Source organism: Impatiens glandulifera, chromosome 3, assembly GCF_907164915.1.
Source record: "Impatiens glandulifera chromosome 3, dImpGla2.1, whole genome shotgun sequence".
In the NCBI taxonomy this organism is placed as follows: domain Eukaryota; kingdom Viridiplantae; phylum Streptophyta; class Magnoliopsida; order Ericales; family Balsaminaceae; genus Impatiens; species Impatiens glandulifera.
In genome coordinates this window covers 65,432,126-65,453,825 of record NC_061864.1, presented here as the reverse complement: position 1 = coordinate 65,453,825, position 21,700 = coordinate 65,432,126, and the positions used below count along the sequence as shown (strand labels likewise).

Genomic DNA, 21,700 nt, shown 5'->3' with positions numbered 1-21,700 from the left:
TCCTTTATGATCGAATTTTGGGGACGAAATTCATTATAAGGGTGGTAGTTTGTCACACCCTAAAATCACGTTTTTCTTGACCGAGGAATCTGCGGTCCAGACCGAGATCTACGACCGTGGATGATGGCACCCAGGGCCGAGTGGTCCGACCGAAGATTCCGCAAACAAGGAATTCTAAGGCAAGTACTTTTCTATACGCTTTCTAAAACCCACACAGTGCTATTTATCATGTATTTTATATAAACGATGCATATGGTTTCAAAGCATGTTTTCATTGCAAGTCCATGGTTTTCTAAAGAAGGATGGTTTTGAGTTAAGGGCTATGAAATTTAAGAGATAATCATGGAGGAATTGACGGATACGAGAGGATGGCCACGCAGGATGAGCTCTGGTGGTCCGATGCTCTCAAATATGGCTGGAGGAATTGACGAAGGGATGCCCACCCCGGAGGATCAGCTCTCCGGGCTAAGGACCCGAATATGTGCTCAGTATGCAACTATACATGATTGATTGATGAGATACCCTTAAAAACCCTCATGGATGCAATGGCTTAAATGGTTTTCTTATAAATGTTTGCTGGGTCCGTAGACTCACTATGCTTGTGTGGTGTAGGAATCCAGCCAGCGGATTTTATGACAGGTGAAGGAAGAGTTGGAGCGGAAGCGTGGTGTTGGAGATGTGTGTGGAAGGAGGGACCGAGACCGTAGGACCGTATTTTCTATCAACCTTTTCAATGATCGGGTCAGATAGGCACCCTAGCGTTTTCGCATTTATGTCCGAATTTGCCTTGATTTAGGTGCATGAAAGTAGGAATTTAGGGCGTAACAGGTTAGACCGAAGTTCACCCAAAAAACTGAGCTAATGACTGGAACGTTTTCAGAACAATACTATTTCTCATTCTTTCTTTGTCTCTATTCAATCAATCAATGGAAAAAGAATTCCCCATGTTTCAAAAAATAATTAGGCTCTTTTAAGCCTTACAAAATGAAAACCCTAAGTTTAAGTATGAACAACTCTAGTTTTATAGTCGAAATCTCAACCCTCTTGATAAATAATTTAAAATCATTGATCGCCTAAGGTTCTAACTATGTTTCGTTTATTAGATTTAGATTTGGGATAAAGTTTACTTCGACTAAAAAAATAATTTTATCTTTAAATCATATTACATTCATTTTTACTCCCGATTTATTCTCACTATGGGGATAACCTAGGTCATGTCCCACCGATCGATTCAAAACATATTTTGGGGTTCATCATATTATTTCACTATTTTGTTATGCTAAAAGAGTTGAAAAGTATCTTAATTTTATCGAAAAAAAAGATTTTGAATTATTTTGAAATGGATGCATACGAAGAAGATGGAGGAGAACATGTGTGTCTAAAGATGGTAAAGATGGTCAATCGTCTTTTTAGTTTGTAATATCATTGTCTAAAAATGGAATGGAACAACTACGTCGTCGTTTAATAATAAAGTTGAAGAACTCGTCTAAAGACGGAGGTAAGGACTTTACGCACAATATGATTTAATTAAATGTATAATGAATAATTTCAAACAATATCATGTGAAATGTGATTCGAGCTCAATCCATCTCGTTGCTTGATCGCATATGGAAAATGAATAAATTACTATCAATTCATGTCGAATCATGCACTTATACTTCAATAAACGCGGTTATACTTTATTTAGATATACATTAGTATCAATTTGTCTCTATATGTCAAATCCAAATACGACAAGAATGGCGCGAAATAAACAGCGCGAAGATAGATGGTGGCGCGAAGTTGATAGTAACAATTTCCATATCAAATTGATCACTCACTATTCCCGCCACAAACCTATATTACAAAAAAAACAAAAATTAAATTATATGATATTATTTTATCTTGTATATACTTTCATAATTATAATACATTCAATCTAACCAATTGTCATCTTTAATCTCAATTAAAAAATGAATAAATCATTTTAAATTTTGTTATCAAATGATTTCGAAACCGAATTACACACTATAACACCATATAGTAAGAAATAAATTTTAAAAAATAAAATCTTATACAAAATAATAAAAAAAATAATTTTTATAATTAAGAGTGTTATATTTATAATTGATGAAAAAAAAAAAGTGAAATGAATTAAGAAAATGAATAGGTTTGAAATAATGTAAAGAGGGAGTAACCGTTTATAAAGCCTTACACTGAAAGATGGGACTTTTTTTCATCAAGATCATCCCACGGCTAAGGATTACTAGCCGTTAGGTTTACAAAAATCAAAGAAGGGCAACATTCGGACACATATATACCGCCTTAAGACTCATATTCTTTGTCGTCCTGGAAATCCGCCGTTTCTTTGCTTTCTCTCTCAGACAGTACTTCTCTCTCTCTATCTTGAGGAGAGAGATTGATTATCTATCCAGATAGAGAGAAAGAAGAAAGAAACATTCATCTGTTTTCAAGATCGGGGATTTCTGGGAGGACATTCAATTTCGTAGGATCGCAGCGGAAGAACTTTACTGAATCGCATCAGGTATGTTTTTCTTACATAAAGAACGAGTCTTGATCTAAATTCTTCTATGCCCATATCTATCTTGATTTCAGATTCGCCTGTTTTTAATATCGGATCATTTCAGTTTTTCAGTTTCATTCAGACTGTCTGTCAGAATGGTTGGAATCAATAAGGAGAACCAACATCCCGGTGTGATCGGACCTGCAAATCTTCAAGGTATGTTAAAGAAGAAGATGATTCTGCAATAGATCTGTTGAACAATAAATAATCTCTTTCCTGTTGTAAGTTGACTTTATCTTTGACCGTTAACCGTCGATTTTAGGGAGGAAACTCGTCGTCCCCACCGTAGGTACCATCCGAATGCCTTTTAGACCGGTACAGAACATCCTCATCAATCGAGATCATCCTTACCCACGTGTTGGAACCAAGAGAGGATCTTTGCCCGAGTAATAAAATGAACTTTTATCCTTGTTTTTCAATTTGCCTTTGTCTCTTTTGTCTTCATCAACTTAAAAAACAAAACATTATTTGTCATTGTTAGGAAATTTTCTGCACAAATGGCTTGTAAGAAACCGATCTACAAGAAGGAGGTAAGTAGTGATATGATATATCCAAATTTTAAATTGCTAAAATCTTGAATTTGGATTGTGGGTAATCTTTATTTACTTGTATAGAATAATACAATGGAATTGGAGGAGGATGTTAATATGGAATCTGATGACTTCTCCGCCCCAATGTTTGTGCAACACACAGAGAAAATGCTTGAGGAAATTGATAGAATGGTAACTACGAGTATTCAATTCAATTCAATTCAATTAGCAAGGTCTCTAATGATTTCTGTCATATAAACCCTAAACCCTTGTCTGTTTGTAGGTTGAGGTTGAGATGGAAGATATTGATGTTGAAGAAGAAGAACCCATTATCGACATTGACATAGAAGATGAGAAGAACCCACTTGCTGTGGTTGATTACATAGACGATCTGTACACATACTACAAGAAAGCAGAGGTAATAACAATTTGTATCATCACCCATATAGAAAGAACAGAACTAAACTTTTGATTGGAATGATTTGTAGGGAAGTAATTTGGTGGCATCGAATTACATGGATCAACAGTATGACATTAACGATAGGATGAGAGGAATTCTAATAGACTGGTTGATAGAGGTTCACTACAAGTTCGAGTTGATGGACGAGACTCTATACTTAACTGTGAGTCTGATTGATCGATTCTTGGCAATCCACCACCAGCTTCCAAGAAAGAAACTCCAGTTAGTCGGGGTAACAGCATTGCTCATAGCATGCAAATATGAAGAAGTTTCAGTCCCAATTGTTGATGATTTAATCCTCATCTCTGATAAAGCTTTCAGCAGGGAAGAAATATTGGAAATGGAGAAACTTATGTTAAACAAACTCCACTTTAACATGTCTGTTCCAACTCAGTACGTGTTCATGACAAGATTTCTGAAAGCAGCAGCAGCATCATCATCATTATTCCAGAAGAAGAATGAACTTGAGATTCTATCGTTCTACATGATAGAGCTGTGTTTGGTTCAGTATGAATCCCTGAGGTTTAAGAGTTCTCTGATGGCTGCTGCTGCTGTGTTCACAGCTCAATGTGCTCTTGAAGGGGAGAATCTTGATTGGAGTAGGACTTGTGAGATGTATACAGGTTATTCGAAGGAGGATCTTCTGGAATGTTCTAGAATGATGGTTGGGTTACATGAGAAGGCTGCAGCTGGGAAACTGACAGGGGTTTATAGAAAGTATAATACCTCTAAGTTTGGTCATATTGCTACTAAAGTTGAACCGGCTCATTTCTTGCTCATGGCTTAGAAGGTGGGAATGTATGTGTAGTTGAAGCAACTAAGGTTGCCTCCTAGGGAAGAAAGGGGGTGGGTGTATGATGATAATGGTATGGTTCAATGGTGTTTTTTTGAACCATGTTTTGTGTTTCTTATATAATACTAATGTTTGTTTGTTAAACTGTTGATAAGAGAAACAATACATGGGATAAATTTGATTTATGGGTTTGTCCTTTTTTTCTCTTTTGAATTTACAATCATATCCCAATTTCAATTTAGGTGGTTTTTGTTTTGTTTGTTGTGTTTTTTTCTATGTGATCAATCATTTGTTGTCAAACATTTTACATGGTCTCTAAGTTCTTTTTCATGATGGTGTTCAACCAATCTTTAAGCTTGTAACATAGGGCTTATTGGTCGAGTTATTTAAATAAACATAATCTAACATCATTTTCATTTATTCTCATCTAAATATCACTCCATTCATTAATTAAATAAAATATAAATTATTTTAAATTTTTTATTTATTTTATCACATATATATATATTAATACCCTTTACTTTTTTTTAAAAAAAAATTCAATCAAAATAATTACTTTTAAAATAATTGAAGTTATTTAAAAAAAAAAACTTGAATCCTAATCAACCCCCTAAGTTATACATGTGAAATCCTAAATATACTATTTAATTGTTATCATAATAAAAGTAAGGCATGAAAGAACAATGATAAACATCATTATAATTGATGTCTAAGATAGTTTTTAAATCACTAGTAAAAAATAATTTGAGTTAGAATTAAAAAATATCTTTATTCTAATATAAAGTTTAAATCCACAATCTTGATAAAAAGAAAATTTTATATTAAGAATTTTTAGTGTAAAATAGGTAATAGCTATTGAAATTATAAATATTTTTCGGCGCTATACGACAAGAAAAAGAATTTCAATAAATATTTATTAAATCACAAGTAAAAAATAATTTAGTTAGAATTAAAAAAATTATCTTTAAGTTATAATAAAGTTAAATCCACAATCTTGATAAAAAAAAATTATATCAAGAATCATTAGTATAAAAAAGAAATAGCGATTGAAATTATAAATATTTTTCAGAATTATAAATATTTTTCAGTCCCTATACGACAAAAAAAAATGATTTCAATAAATATTCATTAATGTATCGAAAACAACAACGAATAACTAACAAATATTAGTGAAGGTTAACTATCATTTATGTTATTTTTAGTGATGGTAAATCAATGCTATTTTTGTCGCTATATCTTTTTTTTATTAATTTTAATATAATAGTGACGAAACTGATATTACAAATCCTTCAAAAAAAATTTTTATATAAATAAAAAAAATCAAATTGAATTTTAAATTTGATCAGTTTTTCGTTACCATTATAATTGTAAAATATAAGACAAAAATAACATTTTATTAAAATAAATAACAATATTATACTAAAATAACAAAATGATGCATTTACATAAAACTCCCATCTTAAAGCCTTTAAAAAAAATTAAAATATGTTTCTAATAAGGTTTGAATATTAAATTTATAGTCACTATTTTTATAAAGCGGATAACTAATTAATTAAACTAGGCTAATTTTATATTAATCTATTATATATATCTATATCACTTTTAAAAATATTTAAAAAATTAAGAAAAATAAAAATTACATAGACCTCATAAATATCCAACTTTGGGGCAGATCCTGAATCCTATTTCAAGCATATTCAATCAAATGAAGCACACAGAAAATCATCAACTCATAAGGTTATCTAAAAAAAGACATGTTATAAATTAAGCACATAAAGACAATCAAATGCAAATCAAGCAATGAATCTAATATGATACTTCTTAGACAACAAATAAAGATAATTCCCTTTGATTATTAACTCACAACACCAAAGCATCTTATCAAACTATGATGTCAAAACATGTTTAAGAGTTTGTTTGTTCTGTTTTATTACTTTTTTTTCCTTCATTTTTATAAAAAGATCTATTCCGCTAAATCGATTTTGTCAGGACGACGCGAGGTTTTAATTTTTTTCGCTATAATATTTTCATAGACCTTGAATTTATTAATTATTAAATGAATTTCCTTAAAACTTTCTATGCGTGAAAAAAAATTATTATCACTATTATTATAATAATTAAATTATTTATATCATTATTTAAAACACTAAAATATTATTACTTTATTTTTATTAATTTAAATATATATTTTTTAATAATTAAACAAATTAAAATTTCAATCTACCTTTTTAGCAAAAACATTTTTTTTATTTTAAAAAATTCAAAAGAAAACTCAAAACACCAAGATCAAATAAACACATTCACATTAATGATTTTGCTTTTAGATAACAACTTAATCATTTGAATACATTCATTTCGTATCGATCCAAAATATATTGAGGGGTTGACAAAATCATAGAATTTGCTGAAAGGTCTACAGGTAGATCATCGATTGCATGTCCTTGTGTAAGGTGTGCAAATCGAGTGTATGAGAATAAAACCGTCGTCAGATCTCATATGGTTGTATTCGGCATAAGACAAAATTATGGTTTTTGGTATTTTTACGGTGAAAAGAGAATTGAACGTCAGAATGTAAATGCTGCTAGTGAGAATGTGGAGGAAGATGATGAGTTTGAAGACGAACCGATCAATGTACCACCAAATTACGAGAGTAATATCATGGAAGACGAACCTGTTGACGTTTGTGAGGATCATCTAATGGAAGATATTATTGCTGATTTGTACCATGATGTCAACAATGATAATGAACATCTGAGTGAAAATGAGCATCCCATTGATGATGCTAAAACGTTTTACAAATTGTTGGACGATTCGAAACTACCTTTGTATGAAGGTTTTCGCATTTACAAAGCCTCATCTCTTCTTAAACTTCTTCACATAAAGAATGTAGGTCAGTAGACAAACACGTCATTTAATTTGTTGTTGAGTTTATTGAAGGAGGAAAAACTGTCAGTTCATAATCAGCTACCAAATTCGTATTATGAGTGCAAGAAGTTCATTACAGACATGGGTCTATCGTACGAAAAAATTGACGCGTGTAAGAATGATTGCATGCTTTTTCGTAAAGAGGATAATGATTTGCAGCAATGTAAAGTTTGTGGGCTTTCTAGGTGGAATGTCAATAAATCTAGTGGTACAATTCGAACGAAGGTGAATGGAAAGTATATACCCCAATAAGGTGCTGTAGTATTTTCCATTAAAACCGAGGTTGCAAAGATTATACATGTGTTCCAAAACTGCTCAACGCATGACTTGGCATAAAGATAACAATCCCGAAGATGATGTGTTGAGGCATCCTGCTAATTCAATGACATGGAAGATCTTTGATAACTTGTACCCAGATTTCTCAACAGAACCTCGAAATGTGCGACTTGATTTGGCAAGTGATGATTTTTAACCCTTTGCTAGCGGAAAAACATCATACAACATTTGACCAGTTATTCTCATCCCTTACAACGTCTCTCCCACCACATGTATGGACAAAAGCAATTTTCTTCTATCAATGCTAATTCAAAGACCAAAAAGTCCTAGAGATTGCATTGACGTATTTCTTGAGCCACTTATTGAAGAGTTGATGGAATTGTGGCATACCGGTGTGAAGACATACGATGCAAGAAGAAAACAATATTTTAAGTTGCGAGCATCTCTTATGTGAACTATTAATGATTTTCCGGCATATGCAAATTTGTTTAGATGAAGTACAAAGGGGAGATTGGCATGTCCGTCTTGTAATCAGAACATTGCATCATCGAGGTTAACAGATTTCCAGAAGGAGTGTTACATGAGTTATCGACGATTCCTCCCGCCTAATCATCGTTGGCACAAAAAGACCGATACGTTTAACGGGCATACTGAGCATAGAGGTCCTCCTATTTTACTATCAGGTTCCAAAATTCAATTGCAAGCACGAGATCTAAAGGAAATTTGTTTGACAAAGTATATGTCCAAGAAAACGAAAGTTATTCATTAATCTCGGGGTGATAACTGGAATAAATTCAGTATATTTTTCAAATTGCCTTATTGGAAATTTTTGATGTTGAGACATAACTTGGATGTAATGTATATTGAGAAGAATATATATGATAGTCTGTTGGGAACTTTAATGAATTTCAAAGAAAAGACCAAAGATGGAATTAAAGCGAGGAAAGATTTGGTCATAATGAACATAAAACATTCCTTACATCTGGTTGCAGTAGATGGTGTTTTCGGTGTCCTACAGCCCCCTATGCATTGTCATCAGAACACAAGAAATGATTATGCCAATTTCTGAAAGATATTAAGATGCCAGACAATTTTTGTTCAAATATTGGGGCGTGTGTAAACATGGAGGAGAAAAAAATTTCAGGATTGAAGAGTCACGATTGTCACATTTTATTACGATATCTCATTCCTCTAGCTACACGTGACCTACTTCCCGATGATATGTATGATGCTGTGGTGAATTTCTCAAGGTTTTTTTGGTTGCTTTGTCAAAAAAATTTACAACGCGAGTAGTTGGAAACACTACATGACGACATTGTTTTGACACTATGCAAATTGGAGAAGATCTTTCCACCTTCTTTTTTTAATATAATGGTGCACTTGCCAGTTCATTTAGCTTTTGAGGCTTGTCTTGGAGGGCCTGTTCAGTATCGATGGATGTATCTAGTTGAACAATATATGAGCATACTAAAGAAATACCTTAGGAACATGAACTTTCTAGAAGGTTCAATCAGCGAGAGCTACCTTGTGAATGAGAGTATGAGCATGTGTGCCCGATATTTGGACGATCATGAGTCAGAAGATGCATTGATACATACTAGTATAACATTCTCCATATTTATCGCTATGGAAGACTTATCTAATGACATAGCCTACACATACCAACCGGGTGATCGTGAGCGTGCTCATTGATATATCTTAAAAAATTATCGCGAATCTGAAGAATATTATAAGTAAGTCCATAAATTTCATTACGAGGTATGATTTAAGTAATAATTTAATTTATCTTTTGCGCAGCGATTTCGTTCAATCATGCCCACCTAATATTTCCAATGAAGATCGGGATAAACAATATGTTAGATATTTCCAAGAAATAGTAAGTAATCGTCTCAATAATTTCTTTTTAGTAGATGACAATCAGTTTAACAACAATTTCTAATTAATAAGTGGAGCAATTAAACGATCAATCTGATACAACAACGAATCTTAAGATTTTAGGAGGTGGGCCTACATTGTATGCAAAGAAATATAACTCGTGCAAAATAAATGGGTACACGTTTAACACTGAAAAACATGACGAGAGCTTGACCACCCAAAATAGCGAGGTTTTGGTTGTTGGTAATAATGGAGCCGAGACTATTAACTACTATGGAGTGATCAATGATATCATATAAGTGATATTCTTTTGTGGAAGACGAGTGGTTCTCTTCAAATGCAAATGGTTTGATGTTCATCACAAAGATCGGGGCATTAAAGTTGATAAGTATGATTATGTTAGTATAAATTTCAACAGGACTCTACAGACTCAATTAAATGAACCATTCATAATGGCAAGTCAAGCACAACAAGTCTTTTACTCTACAGATATGGCATCAAAGTTTGGATGGAAAATTGTGACACCAATAAATCCCCATTACTCTAATTAAGGTTGAACTATTTCTATTAAGGGTTACTTGTATATTTTCTTATAAACATTACATTCTATATTTGCAGCTATCATGACACCCAAAAGAGTAGTAGGTAAGGGTTTTACCAGCGCGCTAACAGATCTTGTACAGAGGACCGAGGAGCGTTTAGAGGACCCTTTAACACTACTTGACTCTATCGGGGACCTTGAGTTGGGCAGTATAATAGGTAGTGAGGATGACATGAACGTTGATAGTGTACCAAACACTAACCTCGATGATGATGATGATGAGACACAACTCCCATCTAAGGAGCAAAATGGAGGTACCGGTGTTTGATTACATATTTTGTTAAGATCCTATATAATTTTGTGATTTATTTTAGGATTTATTTTGAGAAGGAGACGGGGTAAGAACAAAAATACAGTAGTTGGTAGATTGCAAGCGGGGCAGAAGATGACTCTTCATTTCAACCCGATAGATGGTAAGCCAATGTGCGAGAATAGGACAACGTGGTCAAGGCACATTGAGAGTGTCATTCGAGACTCCAATACAATACCTCACAGGACCTTGCGTTGGACAGACCTAAGCTCCACACAACTAGATCACATATGGATGGCTATCACGGTAAGTTATTAGTTTTGATGTATTAATCACAATCTATAATTGTATTTTAATGTTGACTTTTTAGGATCCTTTCGAGGCTGTGGGGGAGGACATTAACAACTATCACCGCCAAGGTCTACATTAAGCAAACAAATTATGGGATAGATGGAGATATCAATGGAACACCTTGTACGTTAAAGCTCGTGAAGGTAACGAGAGAGCGATTAGGGCAAATCCCCATCCGGAGATTGCCCTAAGTGATTGGCATTATCTTCTTGATCGTCGCTTTCTCACTCCGGAGTTCAAGGTAAGTTAATTTTTTATAAAGAGCTCTTACATTAATCATTCATTAAACACAAATCTTTTCTTATTTGCAGAAAACAAGTAATGTCAATGCGCAAAATATGTCGCGTGTTGTGTGCAAGAATCATGCGGGCAACATCTCATTTTCGCAAGTGGAGAGGCAAATGGTTTGTTTTATCATTGAATACAAAGTTTATAATGTTATTACTTTTTTTTATCAATTATTAAATTTGTACAGGAGAAGACTACCAGTACCTCGCCTAATTTTGCTGAATTATTTCTCCACACTCATATAAAGAAACCAACTCTGCAAGATCCAAATCCGGAGGTCCCCCTATTATTCAAGAAAAAGTGGTAGTCGTGTTTATTAGTTTCATTTATTTTATGTCTGTAATCAAATGTAATTTGTGTTTGTAGACTGCCTTGCGAACTTCTATAGAAGAAGACCCGAATAGGAATGACCTGCAGTTGGCTGAGTACGCGTTTGGGTCTCAAGGACATGGGCGAGTTGTGGGTATGGGCTCAGGTGTCACACCTAGATCTTTTAGAACAGATGCTCGTGGTGGTTCTAGCACTCTGTGCAATGACACACAACAAATCCATGAGGAAAACCGAGTTTTACTTGAGGAAATGCAGAGAATGCGAGAGGAGTGTGAAGCTAAGAAACTTCATTCACGGAGAGAGCACGAAGAAACATTAATGGAGCGTCAAATGGAGCATGAAGAAGCACAAAGGGAGAGACAACAATCAACTCAAGAGCGTGATCAAATGCGGGATGTGATGATTGTGATGAGGGAGCAGATGAACTTCTTATTATCCATGATTCCCATTAACGCTCGCCCTCCACATCCCCCTGCCCCTCCCACTAGAGATGATGTCCCTCCCACTAGAGATGATGATCCTCCCACTTGAATTCTGGTTAGTTTAAGGTTTATGTGGTTTTTGAAGTCTAGTTAGTTTTTAGTTAGTTAGTTTTTGAAAGTTAATTTATGATTTTTGTGGATTGATGAATTGTGGATTTATGATTGTAGTTTGTGGATGATTGTTGTTTTGGATTGATGATTGTGGTTTTTGGTAGGGATGGCAATGGGTACCCTACCCGCCGGGTAGTGAAGTATCCATCCCCGAACTCGATTTTCAAATTACTACCCAACCCCGACCCCGAACCCGACGGGTATCTCTATTTATATCTCCATTCCCGATTCATCGGGTACCCGATCCCCGACGGGTATCCATTACCCGATATTAAATATTAAAAAATTATATTTTAATTAACTAAAATTATATAAATTAAATATAATATGTTACTACAAAATATAATTAACCTAAAACAATTAATAAATATTATATCCTTAAACAGAAAATCATCCACACTATAAAATATAAATTCATTCATACTACATAATATAAATTCATCCATACTACAAAAATACAAATAAACTTAAAAGTGATAGAACATAATTCTTAATTAAACATAAAAACTTCAAAAATCATCAAATTAGTTCTCACAAAAAACATCCTTCTTGAATACACTTCTTCAATACATTTAATTACAACCTACAAAATCAATAAAAAAACAACATTAACAAATACAAAATAGACTAATAACATATCTCAAATCTTTGACAAACAATTAATTACAAGGATTAATATGATTCTTTTAGGTCGTCTTATATATTAATATTTTTCCAAAAATATTTATAAAAATAAATAACTAATATGTTGAACTATTATTCTTTAAATATAGTTAAACATAATATTTAAAAAACACTCTTTTATTTTTAAACTAATATATTGAAGTAAATATAAAGAACTTTTAATATTCCTTAAAAAAAACTCTTTTAACCCTTTATTTTTCCATTTATAAAAAATAAATTTATTTATTGTATTACTTTATTAAATTATAAATTATTTCATAAAAAATATTTAATAATATTAATATTCTATTATAATTTAGAACCTTGTTAGTTGTGAAAATCCATCTAACACTTGGGATAAATTTATATAATGTTTGATGTAGTTTATTTAATCTGAGTCAAATAACTGATAAACATATTATATATAATGAAAGTATACCTAAATCTCTTGTCGTATATATCAATTATGTCTAGTATTAAAGAGATTCCACATTAAATAAAAAGTCTATAAATAATGAAAGTATTACTTACCTACTTGTGTTGTAGACTTGTAGTCATGTAGATCTTACAAAAAAAAATCAACTTTGTTACTGTTAAAACAAAAGAAGAAGCTACAAAATAAATATTGAAGATTAAGTAAATAAATAAATATAAGATTGTAAAATTTGAAGAATAGACTAAAAATATTAGTTACTTGGATAGTTATGTAACTTATGTTGAAGAAGAAAAGAAGTTAAAGAAGATAGAAGTAGAAGACTTGAACTCTTGAAGTAAGGTTGAATGGAGATATATGAGAGGGAAACATTTATTACAAATTAATGAAATTATGTTAAGCGTGCATGATGTAGGTAGTAAATGATGTTAAGAGTAATGATAAAATAATTAATATATTTATTTAATGATAGTTAATTAGTTAGTACTTGGAATTTGATAAGTCACTTAAATTTTATTAATATATATTAATATTTAATATATTCGGGTATCGGGTTTCCAACACTCCCCATCCCCGACCCCAAACCCGATCGGGTACCATTTTTCACTTCCCATCCCCGACCCCGACCCCGATCCCAACCCGATCTAAAATACCCGAACCCGATCATCGGGTACCCACGGGTATCGGGTATACGGGTACCTATTGCCATCCCTAGTTTTTGGTTATTAATGGTTTTACAAAATGGATAATAATTATTATTGTTTATATAGGTACAAATATGAAATATTAAAAAAAACTATTATTTTTTTAGTAATGGTTTTATGCATAAGAAAACTGTTACTAATATAACTTTATCTATAACGGTTTAACAAATAAGAACACCGTTACTGAAACTCCCCAAACAACACTAACGACTTTCGAAAATCGTTACTGAAACTCCCTCAATAACAGTAACGATTTTATACATAAGAAAACCGTTACTAATGTAACTTTATCTGTAACAGTTTAACCTCGGCTAAAATCGTTACTTTTATTGAGGGAGTTTCAGTAACGGTTTTAGAAATCCATTACTAATACTAAAGAAGTATCAGTAACGCTCGTTTCTGTAACGAATGTTAATAGTTTTATTCGCCGTTATAGAAAATTATCAGTAACGACTTTTGTGGCTTTTAGTATCGATTTTAGCCCTTACTGGTATCCCTTTTTCTATTAGTGAAGAAAGACACTTAAGACATGACATGCATACTATTAGGGATTACAACGGGTATCTGTGGGGAGTGAAGTATTTATTCCCGAACTCAATTTATATTTTACTATCTGAACTCGGATATCTCTACTTCCATCCCTATTTCTGATTCGTCGGATACTCGATTCCCGATAGATACCCTATTACCCGATTAAATAACTAATTATAAAATTATAAAAATTAAAATGAAAGAAACATAGTTATAATAAATAATTTTAAATTAATAATATTAAAATATTAAAAATATATAATAATAACATTACTTACCCACATATTTATTTGGTAGAAACTAAAATGAAAAAAAATATATAATGAAAGTTAAAAAAATTAAAAAATTGAATAAGAAGAATGATGTGAGAAAATAATATTTTGATGTTAAAGTAAAATTGAAGATCTAGATTTATGTAGAGAAATATATTTTGGGGAATATAAAAAATTTAAAGATGGAGTGGAGTGTATTTATGATGATATATAAAAAAAACTTAAATGATATATTTATGATGATATTTGTAATAATGAAGCTTTTGAAATGTCACATTAAGTTTTAATAAAAAAAAATATTTTAATATTAATATAGTATGGTATCGAATTTGAGTTTCACACACTCCTCATCCCATTCCCCGACCCTGTACTCGACCGGGTACTTTCTCCTCTCTCCCCATGCTCGATTCCGAACCCAATTTAAAATACATGAACCCGACTATCGAGTATCCACACGTATGAGGCTTACGGTACCCATTGTCATTCATCTCATCATGATAATCAAATGGAAGCATATTCTCATCAAGGCACATATTCATGATTATCACATTGAGAAGATTATTAAAACACTTCAATCATGCTTTCATGATAAAAATTTCATGCGATTTAATAAGAATTATGTGTTATTACTGAGTTATTTTAATTTCATAATGATCATAATTATGTCACAAATATATTCTTTGAATGAACAATTTATATTGTTTTTATAATATTGAATTTGATGATATTGCATTACAAAAAAAAGTGACTAAATGACAATGACATTTATTTCCCATTTTGTTTAAAATTGTGTTTTGGTTTAACTCTAGTTCAAGTTAGTTATTCACATATTTATAACATCGAGTTTTATCGTGGTTTGAGTAATGAGTTATGAAATATTTCTAAAATTATTTATGAATGCTTTGGGAGTTTTACGATTTGATATTTAGGTGATTAAGTGGTCATTTTATGTGTTAATTGTTCAATTATTATTCTTACTCTTATGTTCCACCAAATATTTTAGAATCCCTTGGAAGAATTTGAATTCATCAGTCTCATGCATTATTAATTTTCATGTTTTTGATTTATTTTTATTATTTTACAATGACTATTTTTATTTTCTCTCCTAAAAAAATTAATTACTTATAACTATTTATCACATATAATTACCTAACATTTAGTCATTTGTTTATTACGTTATTTCTTTGATTATTAGGACAATCCAACTCACGAGATAATAAAACCGGACTCTTAAAACTCTGAAGACACTCCTCATAGAAGTGTTTTCGAAAATTAGGAATTAGGTAGATAGTAGATAATCTTATTAAATGTAAATAATGCCTTCACTCAAATTTTTTATTTGGTTAATTTCCTAAATTCTTTTAATGGAAAAACAATTATTCAAGTGACTTTAACATGAGGTTAAAAAAATGCAAATTTTATGCAAGTTATATTAAGAGTTTAACCATTAAGAATCATTTCATCTCTGAAGAGTGTGTATGTGATCAAATGATTGTCAAGATATCAAAGAAACCTTCAATTGACATAGGTTGAAGAATTTTGTTTGGAAAAATTAGGCTTTTACCAAAATTTAACATATATGATTACAAATTAATTAATTCAACCAGATATGAGAATTCATGTTATGCACCGGATAAATATATAAGCGAAATAATTTACACAGAAAATTTAATAAATATGAAAACTAATAATATAAAAAAGACTTTTTATTTTCTTTAATTTAATTTTGTGGTATATTGTTTCAACAATAAGTTATATACATGGGTGGGTGGCACAATAATTTTTTTAGTGGATCCTTCATTTTGATATTAAGCTTTGGCTAAAAAAGGACCACCCATTGTGAAAGTTAACACCGACATGTAGTAATATGACACAATGGAACCCCAAAAGATCTTTGTATTTCCCTTAATAAGTCATCGCATATAATACTTTTTATTCCCAATTGCTATGGGTAACAAATGGCGAAATACAATCGATTTCTCCATTTAAGTTGTTCTTGTTTCACCAATGTTTGGAACTTTCCATACTTTATGGTGCAACATCAACAAATTCACTTATAAATAAGTTAGAACCTAAGATCTAATGAAGGAAAGAGGTTTTCCAAGATGTCTTTAAAGTTAATGTTCATGGACTACACTCTTTTGATAGGTGATTTTTTAAAAGGGTATTACATGAAAAGAGACTTTCATGAGAATGGGTCTTAAAGGGAACCAGTTGTTGGGAATAAAGCGGAATAATCACCAAATTTGTGATAATAAACTATTTCCCACTTGATTGGATCTTTAAGAGCGAGAAACAACAATCATAAAAGGAAATATAAATGAAACAAGAACACCAAGAATTTAACGTGGAAAACCTCCTCAAATTAAGGAGTAAAAACCACGGGACTTTTGTCCAAAAGAATCTTCACTATAATCAAATGTTAAACACGAAACAAATGAAGATAAGAGCTAAACAAAGAAGAGATCTTACTATCTCTCTACAAATGAATGCTAGGTGACTTTCAAATATGTTTTGATAAGCTACTTCCTCAACCTTTTATAGTAGAACATGGACAACTCAAAAGTCTTTTTCCAATAAGACAACCCTGCCCCTATTTAATACAAAAGGACTCTTGAGCTTCTGGACTTCTTAAACGTACTGAGCTTTTTATTTCATAGTTGAGAGCCCAATCAAAATAACCCAACACCAATATCCTCTCAAGGCATGACTTGTGCATGCAAACTAAATTTAAGAGTGTGCCACCCGAGCATCACGAATCCCTTTGAGATTATTACTAGGGAGAGATGGGATGTAGATGTAAATGAGGATTCAATATGAGAAATTGCAAACTCGACAATTGGTATGACTTTAAACACGAAGTATGTTCGGAAAATGATGAACTCAAGTGGTAAACATTTGGTTGACCAAAAAGATGAATTTATATCATCTATTATGTCTAGAAATATCTTGACAATGACAAAAGTAATGTTAAGGTAAATAAGATTGTGATCAAGACTATCGAAAAGATTAGAAAGATAACAACGTGATAATAAAGAGTCGTACATGGAAGTTACAAAGCGGTTGAAAAGATTGAGAAATATTATAGGTAGGTAGTTAAATAAATTTTCATTTCTTGTTTAATCTCTTGGGTTGCTTCTTCTTCTTCTGCATCTTGGTTGGTGGGGTCGATTCTTCGGAGGTGAACTTCTTAGCCATTAACTTACCTGTCACATATCCATACTTGGAATGCGACAGTTCACTCAACTTCAGTCCAAGTTCCTTCTGATAATAGTCCATCCACTCAAACAGTAAGACAGACAGGGGCGGAGCCACGCATGGGCTAGGGTGGGCTCCATCCCCACCTAAATTAAAATAATGTTTGGATTAGGGTGGGCTCCAGACCCAATTAAATTAAAAAAAACAGGGCAAAGTGAATAAACAAATATCTCTCTCTTCCTTTTTAAACATTTATCCATTTGATCGAATGATTAAACTTCTTTCATCCATCAAATCTTCCGAGCACAAATGATCGATGATCGTTATCGGAGGAAGTGGAAGTTGAACTAATGTTACACATTGCAAGATCGGATTAACTCTCCTCCTCCATTATAGGTTTCATTCTCTTAATCTCTTTTATCTGTAATTTGTTCTGTTATATTTCAAATTCTGATCAACAATCAATCGCAAACTGATCAAAGCACATAGCGCTTTTGATTTCATTTGATGTGTCCAACTTCTTGTGCAACAAATTCTGTAGAATTTAATTGTTCTTCATTATTTGAGTGTGTGACTATGTCTGAAATCCATTAACAGTCCTCAAAGAACAACAAAATAACCATTATATTATTTGTGTTTTATTTAAATTTTGTTAGGGTTATAATGGAACTATCAACTATGGAAGCTAAAAGAAAAACTATTAACTCATTTTTTAAACCAAAAGATCAGTCATGTCCAAGTCAAGGGGGTAATCAATCAACTATCGATATCTCAAATATCCCTGCTCAAGAACCTAACAAATCTCCTAGAATTGATGTAAGTTCTCTTGAACCTGATCCAACATTACATATTCCGACGTGGAAATATCCTTTTAATCAAAGGGATAAAATTAGACGAGTTTATATCAAGATGGGGCCATATCAACCTATTAAGGATGAGTACCCGCCGACCAAATTTAGAAATCAAAATCGACGGTTCCAAAGTCATTGGTTTAAGAAATTTTCTTGGTTAGAATACTCTCCTTTGAAAGATGCTGCTTTTTGTTTCTCATGTTTCTTATTTGAACATAAGAAACCCCAAAAACCTACATTTATAATAGATGTATTCAAATATTGGAAGCGAGTTAATGATGGGGATAAATGCTCTTTTGTTATGCATATAGGATGTAATACTTCACCACATAATAGGGCAGTTGAATATCTTGATAATCTAATGAATATCCCTTGTCATATTGACAAAGTATTGAATGCACAGTCTTCAAATGAAAAACAAAAGAACAGATTACGGCTTACAGTAACTATTAAAAGCATTCGGTGGCTCACTTTGCAAGCGTGTGCATTGAGAGGGCATGACGAGTCTCCATCTTCTAATAATCTTGGAAATTTTATTGAGATGATAAAATTTATGGGAAAATTGAATGAGAGTATTGGAAACACTATCTTAGAAAAAGCTCCAAAAAATGCAAAGTATACTTCTCCGGATATTTGGAAAGATGTATTGCATGTTATTGCCAACCAAGTGAGAACAAAGATTTGCCAGGAAATCGGGGATGTCAAATTCTGCATTTTAGTTGACGAAGCAAGAGATACATCTAACAAGGAGCAAATGGCTATTGTGTTAAGATTTGTGGATATTTATGGGGTTTTACGAGAACGGTTATTTGCCATTGTAAATGTGGCTGATACAACTGCTGCAACACTTAAGAAAGAAATATCTGATGCTCTTGGTCGTTATGACTTGCATATCCATAACATGAGGGGACAAGGATACGACGGTGCTAGCAATATGTGTGGCTCTTGGAATGGATTACAAGCTCTTTTTTTGAAAGAATGTTCATGTGCATATTATGTACATTGTTTTGCTCATCGGCATCAACTAGCATTAATTGCGGCTGCCGAAAAAGAGGTATCTATTTGGTTATTCTTTTCGAAACCGAATTCCATATGTAATCTTATTAATGCATCTCCTAAATGTCATGCTGAGTTACATTCTGCTTAAAGAAATGAAATTGCACATATGGTAGCTACTGGTGAACGTGATACCGGTAGAGGTTGTAATTAGATTGGAAATTTATTACGGCTAGGGAAGACTCCTTGGAGTTCTAATTTTGACTCACTTTGTAGCATGGTTGATATGTATGGCTCTGTGATCACCGTGTTAGAAAATATGGTGGATGAGGGTCTTCTAACTCCATTCGTGGTGAATCTAGTGGTTTGTTGATTGCGATGAAGTCTTTTGATTTCATATTCATTCTACACTTAATGAAAAAGATAATGGGATTAATAAATCTACTTTGTCGAGCATTGCAAGAGAGATCTCTAGATACTTTAAATGCAATGGAGCATGTTTCAACTACTAAAACTTTGCTTCATGCTTTGAGAGAGCAATGATTTGATATTTTACTCAGTTGCGTGGAAGAAGTTTCTAAAAAGTATGACATTGAGATACCTCAGATGGAAGCTCGTTACAAATCTAGTAGAAGTCGTTATTGTCAACAAAAGGATTCGATTACAGTTAAGCACCACTATCAATTTGATGTATTTGTTGCTGCAATAGATTTTCAAATTGAATAGCTTAATAGTAGATTCAAGGATGAGGCAGTCGAACTTGTTAAGCTCAGTGGTGCTTTGAAGAGCTCAACATTCCGATCAATCGAATGGTAATCAGATAGATGGCAACGGGTTTTAGTGTCAACAAGAACCCGAGCATAGAATCCCATGCACATGAGCACATTAACGCAAACAAAGGGCCCAAAACCAAACCATTGAGCTCCATCAGTTTGTTAAAGGCAGTTGTTTCTTCTTCTACAACCAACATTTCTTCTAGATTGAGATGTTCATATGTGATCTTCATAGCCAGTTCGATCATATGAAGTGCTCTGTAACCCAAGTTGCACCGCTGCTTCAAAAAACTCTCACAGAAATCAGCCAACTCCTCCGGGTTAGGGAAATTCCCGAGTTTTTTTTCTTGTTCTTGTGCCAAGTTCCAGTTGAAGCCCACAAAGAGCCTCAGCCATCTGCAATGACCTGGTCTAATTACAATTGCAAAGGAGAATGGACTTAATAACGTCTTCAAATGGTGTTGGAGAGCGAAAAAGACGACCGAAACCATTCTTTTGGCAAGTGGATGCAGTTTTTGGAACTCCATCACATCCTTTTCATCTTGAGGTGATAACCTCAGCATCCTGACAATTTGTTTCAGGATATAGTCACGATCATAGGAAGAGAGATGATTAGTGTCATGAAACCGAACAAGGAGAAAAGTAACCATCATGTTGTTGATGGTGAAACTTTTGCCAATAATAAGGTAACGACTGAGACGACGTTGAGAGATGGTAACGTAAACCGAAGAAGAAGGATCAGATAGAAGACGAAGAGGGTGGCCTAGGGTCTTCTTTGATGGGTTCCATATGTTTGGAGCCATCATAAAGAAGTCATGGTTGCACACTGCTTTTTCTAAACTGAAGCCTTCATGAAAGTGCGGCTCTCTTCTCACCGCAGTTATTTGCTCCACAGGGAAGAATGCCAATTTTATACACTAAGTTATAAGAAGTTGTCAAATTTACTCATTAAGTATCAAAATTCTATTTATATATACTAATTTGTCAAAAAGTGTCAAATTTATTTAAAACTTATTCTTGAACCAACCTAAATATATTTGGAGTGTAGAAGGTTTGATATTGCATTTCAAAGGCAAATCCACTAACAGTTGGTATCAAAGAATTAACCGATTCAAAATCTAATTTCTTTTCTCTCTCGATATATCTCATCAAAGCCCTATCATATTGCTCGACGAATTGTTTTAAGGATGTTTTGGACTGCACGTAGTCATCAAAGAAGGCGTTTATACATTTACTCCGTTGAGATTTGGACATTCCTGCCCAAAACTGTCATTTCACATAAACAAGTATTCATTTAGATCTTTCCAAAAATAAAGAATTCAACCAGACATTATTTTCTAGCTGATAATCTTCTATTAGTCTAATCCAATCATCATCGGATTGCTGAATATTTATGGAATTGTATTATGTTTTTCAACCTCTTTTTTATTAGATGGTATGTAGT

At 32.8% G+C, this 21,700-nt stretch overlaps 1 protein-coding gene across 2 annotated transcripts; it reads left to right on the top strand.

Moving 5' to 3' along the window:
* The first annotated feature begins 2,311 nt into the window (after positions 1–2,311).
* Positions 2,312–4,490, top strand: LOC124931960 (G2/mitotic-specific cyclin-2-like). Of its 2 annotated transcripts, none has more exons than XM_047472551.1 (7): positions 2,312–2,524; positions 2,636–2,719; positions 2,826–2,949; positions 3,045–3,093; positions 3,178–3,285; positions 3,377–3,511; positions 3,582–4,490. In XM_047472551.1, exons 2-7 carry the CDS (start codon positions 2,659–2,661, stop codon positions 4,338–4,340), a joined length of 1,236 nt encoding a protein of 411 aa, XP_047328507.1. In that variant the 5' UTR covers positions 2,312–2,524; positions 2,636–2,658; the 3' UTR covers positions 4,341–4,490. The 2 variants fall into 2 exon arrangements, with proteins under 2 accessions (XP_047328507.1, XP_047328506.1); XM_047472550.1 differs by having other exon boundaries at positions 2,628–2,719.
* The last annotated feature ends 17,210 nt before the right edge of the window (positions 4,491–21,700 follow it).

What these genes read in the sequence shown, in the direction of transcription:
- LOC124931960 (XM_047472551.1), top strand. Translation starts at nt 2,659, where the DNA reads ATGGTTGGAATCAATAAGGAGAACCAACATCCCGGTGTGATCGGACCT. An exon ending in CGGACCTGCAAATCTTCAAG is followed by an intron (nt 2,720 to 2,825) that starts GTATGTTAAAGA and finishes CGTCGATTTTAG; the next exon opens with GGAGGAAACTCGTCGTCCCC. An exon ending in CATACTACAAGAAAGCAGAG is followed by an intron (nt 3,512 to 3,581) that starts GTAATAACAATT and finishes AATGATTTGTAG; the next exon opens with GGAAGTAATTTGGTGGCATC.